The sequence below is a fragment of the Somniosus microcephalus genome, chromosome 4 (genome assembly GCF_052327205.1).
Source record: "Somniosus microcephalus isolate GS21.2 chromosome 4, FLI_Smic_1.0, whole genome shotgun sequence".
In the NCBI taxonomy this organism is placed as follows: Eukaryota; Metazoa; Chordata; class Chondrichthyes; order Squaliformes; family Somniosidae; genus Somniosus; species Somniosus microcephalus.
The window spans coordinates 159,170,976-159,185,286 of NC_140990.1; the positions used below are offsets into that span (position 1 = coordinate 159,170,976).

The 14,311-nt window shown below is 46.6% G+C and overlaps 1 protein-coding gene across 4 annotated transcripts in view; it reads left to right on the top strand.

Moving 5' to 3' along the window:
* The window catches only part of rbm44 (RNA binding motif protein 44), a 117,493-nt gene extending 104,588 nt beyond the window's left edge, over positions 1–12,905 (top strand). For all 4 annotated transcript variants that reach the window (XM_085985408.1, XM_085985409.1, XM_085985410.1 and 1 more), the window contains 2 exons: positions 1,353–1,491; positions 12,599–12,905. In XM_085985408.1, coding sequence (XP_085841534.1) covers positions 1,353–1,488 — 136 coding nt within the window. In that variant the 3' untranslated portion in view covers positions 1,489–1,491; positions 12,599–12,905. The remainder of the gene's footprint in view (positions 1–1,352; positions 1,492–12,598) is intronic.
* Positions 12,906–14,311: the final 1,406 nt, after the last annotated feature.

Genomic DNA, 14,311 nt, shown 5'->3' on the forward strand with positions numbered 1-14,311 from the left:
CCTTGTACAAGAATCACTGAAAGTTAACATGCAGGTACAGCAAGCAATTAGGAAAGCAAATGGTATGTTGGCCTTTATTACAAGAGGATTTGCGTACAAGAGTAAAGACGTCTTACTTCAATTCTATAGGGCCCTGGTGAGACCACACCTGGAGTATTATGTACAGTTTTGGTCTCCTTACCTAAGGACGGATATACTTGCCATAGAGGGAATGCAACGGAGGTTCACCAGACTGATTTCTGGGATGGGGTGGATTGTCCTACGATGAGAGATTGAGTAGACTAGGCCTATATTCTCTCGAGTTTAGAAGAATGAGAAGTGATCTCATTGAAACATACAAAATTCTTTCAGGGCTTGACAGGGTAGATGCAGGGAGGATGTTTCCCCTGGCTGGGGAGTCTAGAACCAGGGGTCAGTCTCAGAATAAGGGTCGACCATTTTGGACTGAGATGAGAAATTTCTTCACTCAGGGGGTGGTGAATCTTTGGAATTCTCTACCCCAGAGGGCTGTGGAGACTCAGTCGCTGAGTATATTCAAGACAGAGAGCGATAGATTTTTGAATATTAAGGGAATCAAGGGATATGGGCATAGTGCAGGAAAGTGGAGATATGAGGCAGAAGATCAGCCATGATATTAAATGGGGGAGCAGGCTCGAAGGGCCAAATGGCCTACTCCTGCTCCTATTTCTTATGTTCTTATGGTACTTTTATTTTAGCAGTCTGAACTTTTCGATACCAGTTGGTACCCTACCTTGTATTTAGTATTTCCACTGCAGATAAAATGGGCTCAATATTCACAGCATTTCTCCAATTTAAAAATGGTAAACTTAACTTATCATTCCAAATTTCCCCCTCCTACCTTGAAGGCACTGACTTCCAGAGGTTATGGTTCCACAGTGCTGCAGTAGGCCAGTGCCTCACCATTCTTCAAATGTGAACCTAGAAAGTGAGTCTTGGCAGGCTCTTTAACCATGGGGGCATCACAACCGAACCAAGTCCAGTTCTTGCCTGATGTCCATATGCAGACTTTACAGAGGAATCACGATATCGTGGCCAGAGGTGGGAATCCTGGCTTAGTTTCCCCTCTCTAGCTTGAGGGCACCAAAGCCAATTGTAGCACTCCTACTGTCGCAGATGAGGTCAACTAAGTCAGCACAAGTTGACATACGACCTTCTGATTCGTGTAGCTCAATTACACATTGGCCTTATTAACTGAGGGTTTAAGGGAGACTAGATGTAGCATGTTTTATAGGATAGTGCATATTTTCATCCATTATGAGGATATAGTTTAAGTTTGAGTATTTCCATGTTACTCCATTGTTGTAGTAATTTGTGGTTTGAATTATGTTTAGGGATGATATCATTCAAGCATTGAAGGAAGTGAAAGCAAATAACAAGGGTTTTCTGAGTGGTTTGGCTCTAAACACGATTGTACAGCTGGCATCTGCTATCTTGAAAAGGCACTTATCTACAAATAGCAAAGAATAAAGGGTATGTGTTTACAGTGTCCACCGTTTTATCTTGCTGTCGATGTTGAACTGAAATAATATATATATCAAAAGTATTGACCCTTTTTTAAAACCTGAGGCTGGGGGTGAAATCTATCAAGTCAGAAGCGTGAAACTGACCCAATGGAGAACTTCAATGGAAAAGAAAATTGGTTGCAGTGTAAAAGGGGCCCCCAATTCGCCATAAGCCCATTTTGTGCTGCTGATGTAGACCAATTTCACCCCCATTATGTCATGTATAATTACGTTCAATGACCCAAATGTAGTTTAGAGCTTAAAAAGCCAACTGTGCTCACCAGAACAGGATCATCTCCATGGATGCTGGGAATTTGACTAATTGTTGACAGGAACATGCCACTCCAGTGCAATCAGTATCCAGAGCCAGGCATTCTGGTCATTAATGTCCAAGCAATGGCCTTAGATACAAGGCTACGTGGATCTCTCATTGCACTATCCAACATCTACCTCTAGAATAGTGTAAGCCAAGAGATGTAATAATGTGCCCTCTTGTCATATGAATTGATACCATAAACTCGCACATGCCCCCATGTGCTCTTCTCCAATCTTTCACTATTAAGCACTCTGGTAAGATGAGACCGATTACAAATCGGGAAAGTTAATTTGCAGAACGCACGTGACTGAACAAGAGGAGCAATTCCAGACTTTTTTCAACTGCAATGCTTGTGACCGTGGTAAACAACATAGAAACATAGAAGACTGGAGCAGGAGTAGGCCATTCGGCCCCTCGAGCCTGCTCCGCCATTCAATGAGATCATGGCTGATTATCCAAATTCAGTACCCTGTCCCTGCCTTCTCCCCATATCCCTTGATCCCTTTAGCCTTAAGAAATATATCTAACTCCTTCTTGAATATATTTAATCAATTGTCCTCCACTGCCTTCTGTAGTAGAGAATTCCACAGGTTCACCACTCTCTGGGTGAAGAAATTCCTCCTCATCTCTGTCCTAAATGGCTTACCCCGTACCCTTAGACTGTGACCCCTGGTTCTGGACTCCACGGCCATTGGGAACATCCTTCCTGCATCCAGCCTGTCCAGTCCTGTTAGAATTTTATAAGTTTCAATGAGATCCCCTCTCATTCTTCTAAACTCCAGCGAGCATAAGCCCAATCGACCCAATCTCTCCTCATACGTCATTCCTGCCATCCCAGGGATCAGTCTGGTGAATCTTTGCTGCACTCCCTCCATGGCAAGAACATTCTTCCTCCGATAAGGCGACCAAAACTGCACACAATACTCAAGGTGTGGTCTCGCCAAGGCCCTGTACAACTGCAGCAAGACATCCTTGTTCTTGTACTCGATCCCTCTCACTACGAAGGCCAACATACCATTTGCCGCCTTAACCGCCTGCTGCACCTGCATGCTTACCTTCAGCGACTGGTGCACAAGGACACCCAGGTCTCGTTGCAGTTCACCTTCTCCCAATCTATTGCCGTTCAGATAATCTGCCTTCTTGTTTTTGCCACCAAAGTGGATAACCTCGCATTTATCCACATTATACTGCATCAGCCATGCTTCTGCCCAATCACCCAACCTGTCCAAATCATACTGGAGTTTCTCGGCATCCTCCTCACAGCGCACACGCCCACCCAGCTTTGTGTCTGCAAACTTGGAGATATTACATCTAGTTCCCTCGTCTACATCATTAATATATATTGTGAATAGCTGGGGTCCTAAGACCAATCCCTGCGGTACCCCACTAGTCACTGCCTGCCACTCGGGGAAAAAAAGCCGTTTATTCCAACTCTTTGCTTCCTGTCTGCCAACCAGTTCTTTATCCAAGTCAGTACCTTGCCCCCAATCCCATGTGCCTTAACTTTACATGCTAATCTCTTATGCGGGACCTTATCGAAAGCCTTCTGAAAGTCCAAATACACCACATCCACTGGTTCTCCCTTATCTATTCTACCAGTTACAGCCTCAAAAAAAATTCCAGTTGATTAGTCAAGCACAATTTACCTTTTGTAAATCCATGTTGACTTTGTCCAATCCTGTCACTGCTTTCCAAGTGCTCTGCTATTACATCTTTTATAATGGATTCTAGCATTTTCCCCACTACCGATGTCAGGCTTACCTATAATACCCCGTTTTTTCTCTACCACCTTTTTTGAATAGTGGGGTAACATTAGCTACTCTCCAATCCATGGGAACTGTTCCAGAGTCTATCGAATTTTGGAAGATGACCAGCAATGCATCTACTATTTCTAGGGCCACTTCCTTAAGTGCCCTAAGATGTAGATTATTAGGCCCTGGGGATTTATCGGCCTTCAATCCCGTCAATTTCCCTAACACCATTTCCCTACAAATACTGATTTCTTTCAGTTCCTCCCTCTCATTAGACCCTATGTTCCCCGACATTTCTGGGAGGTTATTTGTGTCCTCCTTTGTGAAGACAGAACCAAAATATGTATTTAATTGGTTTGCCATGTCTTTGTTCCCCATTATAAATTCCCCTGATTCTGACTGCAAGTGACCTACGCTTGACTTCACCAATCTTTTTCTCTTCACATATCTATAAAAGCTTTTACAGTCAGTTTTTATGTTCCCTGAAAGCTTACTCTCATATTCTATTTTCCCCTTCTTAATTAATCCCTTGGTCCTCCTTTGCTGAATCCTAAACTGCTCCCAATCCTCAGGTTTACTGCTTTTTCTGGCCAATTTATATGTCTTCTCCTTGGATCTTATGCTATCCCTAATTTCCCTTGTTAGCCACGGTTGAGTCACCTTTTTTGATTTACTTTTATGCCAAACAGGGATGAACAAATTCTGTAGTTCACCCATGCGATCTTTGAATGTTTGCCATTGCCTATCCACAGTGAACCCTTTGAGTGACATTCCCCAATCAATCCTACCCAACTCGCGCCTCATACCATCATAGTTTCCTTTATTTAAATTCAGGACCCTAGCCTCTGAGTTAACTACTTCACTCGCCATCTTAATGAAGAATTCGATCATATTATGATCGCTCCAACCCAAGGGGCCTCGCACAACAAGATTGCTAATTAATCCTTTCTCATTACATAATACCCAGTCTAAGATGGCCTGATCTCTAGTTGGTTCCTCGACATATTGGTCCAGGAAACCATCTCGTATACACTCCAGGAATTCCTCCTCCACAGTATTGTTACTAATTTGGTTAGCCCAATCTATATGTAGATTAAAGTCACCCATGATAACTGCTGTGCCCTTATTGCACACATCTCTAATTTCCCGTTTAATGCCATCGCCAACCTCCGCATTACTGTTTGGAGGTCTGTATACCACTCCCACTAACGTTTTCTGCCCCTTGGTATTTCTCAGTTCTACCCATACAGATTCCACATCACCAGAGCTAATATCCTTCCTTTCAATTGTGTTAATCCCCTCTTTAACCAGCATTGCTACCCCACCTCCTTTTTCCTTTTTGCCCATCTTTCCTGAATATCGAATAACAAAAGCATGTAGTGGATGGAATAGTCACTTTGTTTTACTTACTTTTATGTGAGCTTATAGCTGGGAAATCTGATCATCTATGTTTTAATTCCCATCTTGGACCAACATTTGCCTTCTGCTAGCCTTTGTTAGACCTACCTGACTCTTTGGGCATGGTTTTTCCTCTAGTTTTGTTCATTCTGACCCCAGAAAACTCACCATGGCCACTACCCCTGCTGATCTCAAATAAAGCATAGAATCATACAGCACAGGAGTCCATTTGCCCATCGTGCCTTTTCTAAATGGTGAGAAGCTAGGAACTGTGGATGAACAAAGATTTAGGGGTCCAAGTACAGCCTACAGAGAAAAGAGAATATGTGAAGTATCACTGAAATGTCCAAATTAACTTTGTCTTAAACCCGCTGGTTTGTACAAATATTCTGACCATAAACCATACCTGCTAGTGTTGTATAAATTTCACCCCTTGAAAGATAAGTTTAGCTTTTAACTTGTAACTTAGTGGCATTTTTAACATATATTACACTTGTGAAAATATAGTCAGAAATCCTGAAACATGACGCTGCCTCCAGGACCCAATGATTTCCACCCCAGGTTTTTTAAATTGGTAGGTGAGGAAATTGTTGATGCATTAGCCATGATCTTCCAAAACTCTCTTGGATTGGAAAACTGTCAAGGTCACTGCTATTTAAGAAGCGTAGGAGAGATAAACTTGTAAATTATAGGCTTATTAATCTTAACATCAGTTGTGGGGAAGTTACTAGAATTTGTTATTAGTAGACAAATATGAATTGATCAGAGAGCCAGCATGGATTTATAAAGGGTAAGTCATGTCTAACGAACCTAGTTGAATTTTCTGAGGAGGTGACTAACGTGGTAGATAAGGGGGTGCCTACGGATATTATTTATATGAACTTCCAGAAGACATTCAACAAGGTTCCACACAAGAGACTTAACAAAAATGAGAGTGCATGGAATTGGAGGCAACCTATTTGCTTGGTAAGGAAATTGGTTAGGAGATCGGAGACAGAGAAATAGGATAATGGGTATGTATTCAAATTGGCAAGATGTGACTAGTGGTGTCCTCCCAGGGGTCTGTACTGGGGCCTCAGCTTTTCACTATATTTATAAATGACTTGATTGAAGGAATAGAGAGCTGTATATCTAAGTTTGCTGATGACACTAAGTTGGGTGGCACAGTAAATAGTGTAGATGGGAGCAAAAAGTTGCAAAGGGATATTGATAGATTCAGTGAGTGGACAAAACTGTGGCTGATAGAGTTCAGTGGGGGGGGAAGTGATTTGTCATCCACTTTGGACCTAAGAAAGCTCGATCAGAGTATTTTCTAAATGGTGAGAAGCTGGGAACTGTGGATGAACAGAGATTTAGGGGTCCAAGTACAGAAATCACAAAGCTAGGGGACAGGTGCAAAAAATCATTAAATAGGCTAATGGAGTGTTGGCCTTTGTCTCAAGAGGGCTGGAACACAAAAGTGAGGGAATGATGCTTCAGTTGTACACAGCACTGGTCAGACCCCATCTGGAGCACTGCATTCAGTTCTGGGCACCGCACCTCAGAAAGGATATACAGGAAACTTTGTGCTACCCGGAGGTTGAATGTCCAGCAACTTCGATCTAACGGCAGAAATCAGCAGCCGTTTTGGTTAGGTTTTTATTCTTCTCCTAGCATTCTTTTCACAGGCAGGCTCTGGAAAGCGTCTTTGTAGCTTAGCAACAGCTTCAGAGACGCTTCCAAGCTACTGGGCCGAGTGTTTACAAGCTGTTGCTGAGCAACAGTGTTTGTGGTCAGATACGGCAGGCTCTAGAAAGCGTCTCTGTATCTTAGCAACAGCTTCAGAGATGCTTCCAAGCCACGGGCCGAGTGCTGACAAGCTGTTGCTAAGCAACAGTCTTTGTTGTCAGATACGGAGATGAAAAGCTCCTATCTGATAACATTGACGCTGGTCTATCCGGAAGTCTTGAGGCAACGGCAGTAGCTCGGTCCCGTGGGTGCCGAATAGCACAAAGTTTCCTGTATTGACCTTGGTGTGCAGCACAGATTCACCAGAATGATACTAGGGCTAAAAGGGTTTATTATGAGGATAGGTTGCATAGTCTAGGCTTGTATTCCCTTGAATATAGAAGATTAAGGGGTGATCCAATTGAGGTGTTTAAGATGATTAAAGGAGTTGATCGGGTAGATAGAAACTATTTCCTCTGGTGGGGAATCCAGAACAAGGGAGCATAATCTTAAAATTAGAGCTAGGCCACTCAGAGGGTGATGTCAGAAAGCACTTCTTCACGCAAGTAGTAGAAATCTGGAACTCTGTCCCTCAAAAAGCTGTTGAGGCTGGGGGTAAATTGAAAATTTCAAAACTGAAATTGCTAGATTTTTGTTCGGCAAAGGTGCTAAGTGTTAAAGAACCAAAGCGGGTAGATGCAGTTAAGATACAGATCAGCCATGATCAAATTGAATGGCGGAACAGGCTAGAGGGACTGAATGGCCTACACCTGTTCCTATGTTCCCATCCCTGGATTGTGGCGATGAGGATTTCAACAGCAGCCTTGTATAGTATATTGAGGCTGACCAGTTGGTACTGAAAAAAGCTGAGATTCTTTGCTGATAAAGTACTGTACCACAACTAATGGGCAGTCCCCAAGCAGTTACTTAAGTGTCAGAGCCTCCGTATTGGTGACGTCAGGGAGTGGCCATTGAATTGTGTCCCATACCTGTTGGTATGGATTGAGCGTTCATTTCCTCCAGTGCTGGTAGGGGCAGTTTCTGCATCCTCCTTAGCTCTAGTTCAAAGTAAGTGCCACATGTGTGTGGATTTCAATGCCTTGCCCTTGGATGGACACGTCTGCAGAGTGCAAACCCATTTATCTGTAGATTTAATGGACAGCTGTTGCGGTTCTCCTGACTGTTTCCCTTGCAGAATTTTGTACTGATGGGCCCTGTTACATGGGCAATGACTCTGGGGAATTTAGTTTAAAGCCGAGTGTTGGTCCTTTCCAGGACTAGTCAGGTCCCACTTGTTGTTTTACTTTGTCTAGCCTGTTGGGCAAACTGGGTACCCAGACAGTTTGCCTTCTAAAGTCCCTGATTCATAGAGCTGTCAACCCAGAAATCCTCAGTAGCTGCCTGTTGATGCAGGCTGCATTCAGCTTTCATTACTTTGGGTACACCCTGATCACATTTCACGATTTCTAAGTATGCCATCACAGGGGGACCTTGGTGTAATATATGTTAAAATGCAACTATTGGGTTAACCTTTTCTCAAAGGATGGAATTCACAGGAGATCAGGGCTGGGAGATGTGGATTAGGATTTAGAGGGTTGTCCGAACCGTCGTGCTTCAGTGAAAGTTAATTTGGACATTTTGATGATCATTTGCACCTATGCTCCTTGAGATGGTTCTATTCATTTGAGCTCACCAAGGGTGTTTGACAGTGTCGTCTGGTGGAATGCTGCCTTCTGGAGTCAGAATTAACAAAAAAAAAGGGAAAACTCCATGTCTGGGGTCAGTCAGATCCAACAGAGGCTGAGAATACAGGTCTGGGCCTGAGCTGGGAATTAAGATAGAGTAGGTCAGGTTTCCCAGCCAGTGGCTGACCCCAAAGGATATAAAGCCAAAAGGGAATATTCTGTCTGCTTTTCGAAGCAGTGTAACTTGTTTTGTCGTTACGGGAAGCGTGTAGAAGAAATTTACCTTTTTGATTAATGACATACAAGCTGCAAAATAAAGCATTTTGATTTGTCATCGACCTCATCTTGCCAGCGAGTTCATCACTTCCACTTATTGAAAGATTGGAGAAATGTATGAGGAGGCATGTGTGAGTTTATAGTATCCAGTTTGTTTGTTGGTGGGGACACTTTGTTGCATTCCCTAGGTTCTGCAATCATACATGTAGATATTTGGCAGTATGCAAGACACGTGGGATCACCTTATAGGAGCAACTGACACCACTGAACTCCAGAAGGGTTCTACAGCAGACCTGGATTTCTAAAAATTGGTGACAGCGAGGCATTACTCATTTACACTGGTTTAAACAGCGGCTTAAAATGCTTCAAATTTAAGTGTACTGAGCAGACCCAGTTGAGTTTTTAAAATGTCGACCAGATTTAAAAAAAAAAAGCAGAAATTGACATGGTGAGACGAGCAACGGTAGGGAGAGAATTTCAGCTAAAGGAGCGAGAGTATCAGTTGAGAGAGAAGGGGGGTGCGGGCGTTCAGCTAGCGAAAGAGCCAGAACAACGTAAACTGGAAGAACAAAGCTGGAAAGTTGCGTATTCGAGGGCAACAATAAGGAGAGACTGCAGCGGTTTGAGACTAACCAGGGGAGAGAAACTGCACTGACGTGAGACCCACCAGGGGAGAGACTGCACCGGCGTGAGACCCACCAGGGGAGAGACTGCACTGACGTGAGACCCACCAGGGGAGAGACTGCACCGGTGTGAGACCCACCAGGGGCGAGACTGCGCTGGTGTGAGACCCACCAGGGGAGAGACTGCACCGGCGTGAGACCCACCAGGGGAGAGACTGCACCGGTGTGAGACCCACCAGGGGAGAGACTGCACCGGCGTGAGACCCACCAGGGGAGAGACTGCACCGGCGTGAGACCCACCAGGGGAGAGACTGCACCGGCGTGAGACCCACCAGGGGAGAGACTGCACTGGCGTGAGACCCACCAGGGGAGAGACTGCACCGGCGTGAGACCCACCAGGGGAGAGACTGCACCGGCGTGAGACCCACCAGGGGAGAGACTGCACCGGCGTGAGACCCACCAGGGGAGAGACTGCACCGGTGTGAGACCCACCAGGGGAGAGACTGCACCGGCGTGAGACCCACCAGGGGAGAGACTGCACCGGCGTGAGACCCACCAGGGGAGAGACTGTGCCAGCGTGAGACCCACCAGGGGAGAGACTGCACCGGTGTGAGACCCACCAGGGGAGAGACTGCACCGGTGTGAGACCCACCAGGGGAGAGACTGCACCGGCGTGAGACCCACCAGGGGAGAGACTGCACCGGCGTGAGACCCACCAGGGGAGAGACTGCACCGGCGTGAGACCCACCAGGGGAGAGACTGCACCGGCGTGAGACCCACCAGGGGAGAGACTGCACCGGCGTGAGACCCACCAGGGGAGAGACAGCACCGGCGTGAGACCCACCAGGGGAGAGACTGCACCGGTGTGAGACCCACCAGGGGAGAGACAGCACCGGTGTGAGACCCACCAGGGGAGAGACTGCACCGGTGTGAGACCCACCAGGGGAGAGACTGCACCGGTGTGAGACCCACCAGGGGAGAGACTGCACCGGTGTGAGACCCACCAGGGGAGAGACTGCACCGGTGTGAGACCCACCAGGGGAGAGACAGCACCGGTGTGAGACCCACCAGGGGAGAGACTGCACCGGTGTGAAAACCACCAAGGGAGAGACTGTGCCAGCGTGAGACCCACCAGGGGAGAAACTGCACCGGTGTGAGACCCACCAGGGGAGAGACTGCACCGGCGTGAGACCCACCAGGGGAGAGACAGCACCGGTGTGAGACCCACCAGGGGAGAGACTGCACCGGCGTGAGACCCACCAGGGGAGAGACTGCACCGGTGTGAGACCCACCAGGGGAGAGACTGCACTGGCGTGAGACCCACCAGGGGAGAGACTGCACCGGTGTGAGACCCACCTGGGGAGAAACTGCACTGGCGTGAGACCCACCAGGGGCGAGACTGCACCGGCGTGAGACCCACCAGGGGCGAGACAGCACTGGTGTGAGACCCACCAGGGGCGAGACAGCACTGGTGTGAGACCCACCAGGGGCGAGACAGCACTGGTGTGAGACCCACCAGGGGCGAGACTGCACCGGCGTGAGACCCACCAGGGGCGAGACAGCACTGGCGTGAGACCCACCAGGAGCGAGACTGCGCTGGTGTGAGACCCACCAGGGGCGAGACAGCACTGGTGTGAGACCCACCAGGGGCGAGACAGCACTGGTGTGAGACCCACCAGGGGAGAGACTGCACCGGCGTGAGACCCACCAGGGGAGAGACTGCACTGGCGTGAGACCCACCAGGGGCGAGACAGCACTGGTGTGAGACCCACCAGGGGCGAGACTGCGCTGCAAAATTTCCTCAGGTCACTGTCTTAGGCCCAACTATATTTGGCTGCTTCCTCAATTACCTCCCCTTCATAATGTCAGAAGTGTGGCTATCCACTGATTGCTCAGTGTTCAGCTCCATTCGCAATTCTTCAGATATTGAAGCAAACTATGCCGGCATGCAGCAAAACCTGGTCAACATCCAGGCTTGGGGTGATAAGTGGCAAGAAAGGTTTGTGCAATGCAATGCCAGGTAATAACCATCTCCAACAAGAGAGTCTAACCATCTCTCCTTGATAATTAGTGGCATTACTATTGCCAAATCCCCCACCATCAACATCCTGGGCGTTATGACTTGCCAGAAAGTCAACTGGACCAGCCACATAAATGCCATGGCTACTAGAGCAGGTCAGAGGCTGGGTATTCTGTGGTGAGTGGCTCACCTCTTGACAACCCCAAAGCCTCTCCACCACCTACAAGGCACAAGTCAAGACTGAGGAAACACTCTGCATATGCCTGGATGGGTGCAGCTGCAACAACACTCAAGCTCGACACCATCGAGCATAAAGACGTCCGCTTGAACAGCAGCCCATCCACCAACTTAAACATCCTCTACCTCCACCACCATTGCTACAATGTGTACTGTCTACAGGATGCATTACAGCAACTTGCCAAGACATTTTCGGCAGCATTTCCCCAACATGTGACCTCCACCACTTAGAAGAACAAGGGCAGCAGGTGCATGGAAGCACCATCTCCTCCAAGTTCCCCTGCAAATCGCACACCATCCCAACCTGGACATTACTGTTCCTTCCTCGTCGTTGGGTCAAAATCCTGGAACTCCCTCCCTAACCGCACTGTGGGAGTACCTTCACCACACGGATTGCAGAAGCCTTACCACCACCTTCTCAAGGGCAACTAGGGATGGGTAATATATGCCAACCTTGTCAGCAAAGCCTACATCCCAAGAATGACTAAAAAAAATAGAAATGTTTCTGCTGTCAATGAGGTATATGCCAGCTGCTGTTGCAGTTTTCAGGTAAGCTGGATAAGACATTTCATTGTACATCTGACGCATGTGTTTCTATTTTTGCCAGTTTTCTTCCCATCTACCCTAAAGGTAAGGTGCTGAATCTCAATAGGTATAGGTTCCATGTGCAACAGGTGCTCTCCAGTACCTCTCCTATTTGGCCATTCTGCATGAGTCAGCCTGGACAGTACATGAATGTAGGCACAGAGGACATCCCAGCTGTGCTTGATCATGTCCTTTCCAAAAGTCACGCTGAATGTTTTCCCTGACTAGCCCAGGGGTGCTGAGGCGAAATGCAATACCCCTACCACTGCTCTGGCTGAGGTCAGCTAACTTAGCATAGACCAGGGATTGAACTGGCTGGCTGATGTACCCTAGGTAAATATCTGTATTTTCCAGTTACCGCATCCCAGTGGGTCATCAGGGGAGCTCAGTTATGTGTTGCTTGATTTTTTTGTTTGGGACACGTCTGGATAAAAGTTAATTAATTGTGGTTGAATGTCTGTTTTAATTTTTTTTCAGTGTTTGGAGAAATAGAGAAACTGCAGAAATCCCACTGAGAACCCATTCCAGGCTTCTGTCGAACATGAGATGTTTGCTGTCTTGCATTTCATTTTTCATCAGATCCAATGTTACTTGGAGCAAATATCCAGACTTGTTAAGTAATGAAGAGGATTCTATGTTTGTGCAATGCTGAGCTTAAGACACAAGGCTTTTGAATCCTGATGTGCCAATTGCGTTGATTTATTGCATTTGTTACACTTTTTTGAACTCCTCTTCTATAATGTGAGAAAGTTGAATAAATTGATACAAAGCAGTTTCTAGCTAAGATAGGTCTACTGACGTGTATATGGAGGAGGGGTGCTTTGAATTGGTGTTCTGCATGATATTTTGTGCTTCAACTTATATTCAGTGAAATGCATTATTAACAAGTATATAAAACTGTATGATCACTAAGACTCTCGCATGAAGAATGTTGCTCGTGTAAGGTACTACAGCATGCCTGATGCCGATGGAACTGTACCCCAGCAAGAATCAGCCCCTTCAGGAGAAGGTGGTGATAATGAGGGGAGGGTGAGAGATTGAGAATGTGACAAAACACTGTTAGTCGGTAGGTGTTAGATTTTTATATGAATGTATAATAATAATTCAACTTTATTGTCATTGTACAATGCACAAGTACATGAACAACGAAATGTGATCTTGCAAGCTCCCATGAGTCCAGTACAAATAACATTAACATTAAACGTAAATAGCACCGTCCTGGGAGAAGCAAAGCCGCTGCGTCTGTGCGCGCCGCCATTCCATTTCCACCATTCCTCCTGTCTGACAATCTTCAGCCCAACGCCCGGGCCTGCTCACCAGCCGCCCCTCCCGGGGCTCCTTCCGTGACGTTCTCACCAACCGCCCCTCCTCTGGGCTCCTTCTGTGACCTTCTGCACCTGGTCTTCCCTGATGGTCACCCCTCCAGGTACTAACCAGGCCTGGCTCTGCTTAGTTTCCAAGCCTTGCCAGTGACCCTGTCCCTAGTCCCAGGAACTATTAATCATAGGCAATTGTAACAGAAGGAAATCATAACAGTGCAGCCATTGTTACATAAATACTAGTATACAGTGCCACTTTACAGTTACTGACATTCCTATAAGACAAATGGGTACTAGTCAGAAATGCTAATAATTGCCCGCCCCCTGGCAGAACATCACTACTTGAAGGAATGTTCATTATTGTGGCCCAATAGCATTTTGAGAAGGAGAGGTATGCAATTCCAAGACGAGGCCCACTTTCTGCTCCAAACTCCGTGCTCCATACGAACAACGTCATTAGGCATTTTGCAGGCTGTGCTTCTCTGAATAGTGCAAAAAAAATTGACCGCTGTTGTACAGTGTACATATACACCAGTCCTGCTCCATACAGGCCAACCTGCAAAACTGAGATAGAACAAACCGCTTTAAAAAAAAACAAAACACTGATGCAGACCCAAGAAAGCAGAGAGCTCAGAAAAGAACAACGTATAACTGAGCAACAACCTTGAATAAAAACTAATGACCAACACTACTGAATAAGTTACATAAGCAGACCATTCAGCCCAACTGGTCCATGCCTGTGTTTATGTTCCACACGAGCCTCCTCTCACCCTTCTTCATTTAACCCCATCAACATATCCTTCTATTCCTTTCTCCCTCGTGTTCATCTAGCTTCCCCTGTGTGTGTGTGAGGGTGGTGAGCAGGTTGGGT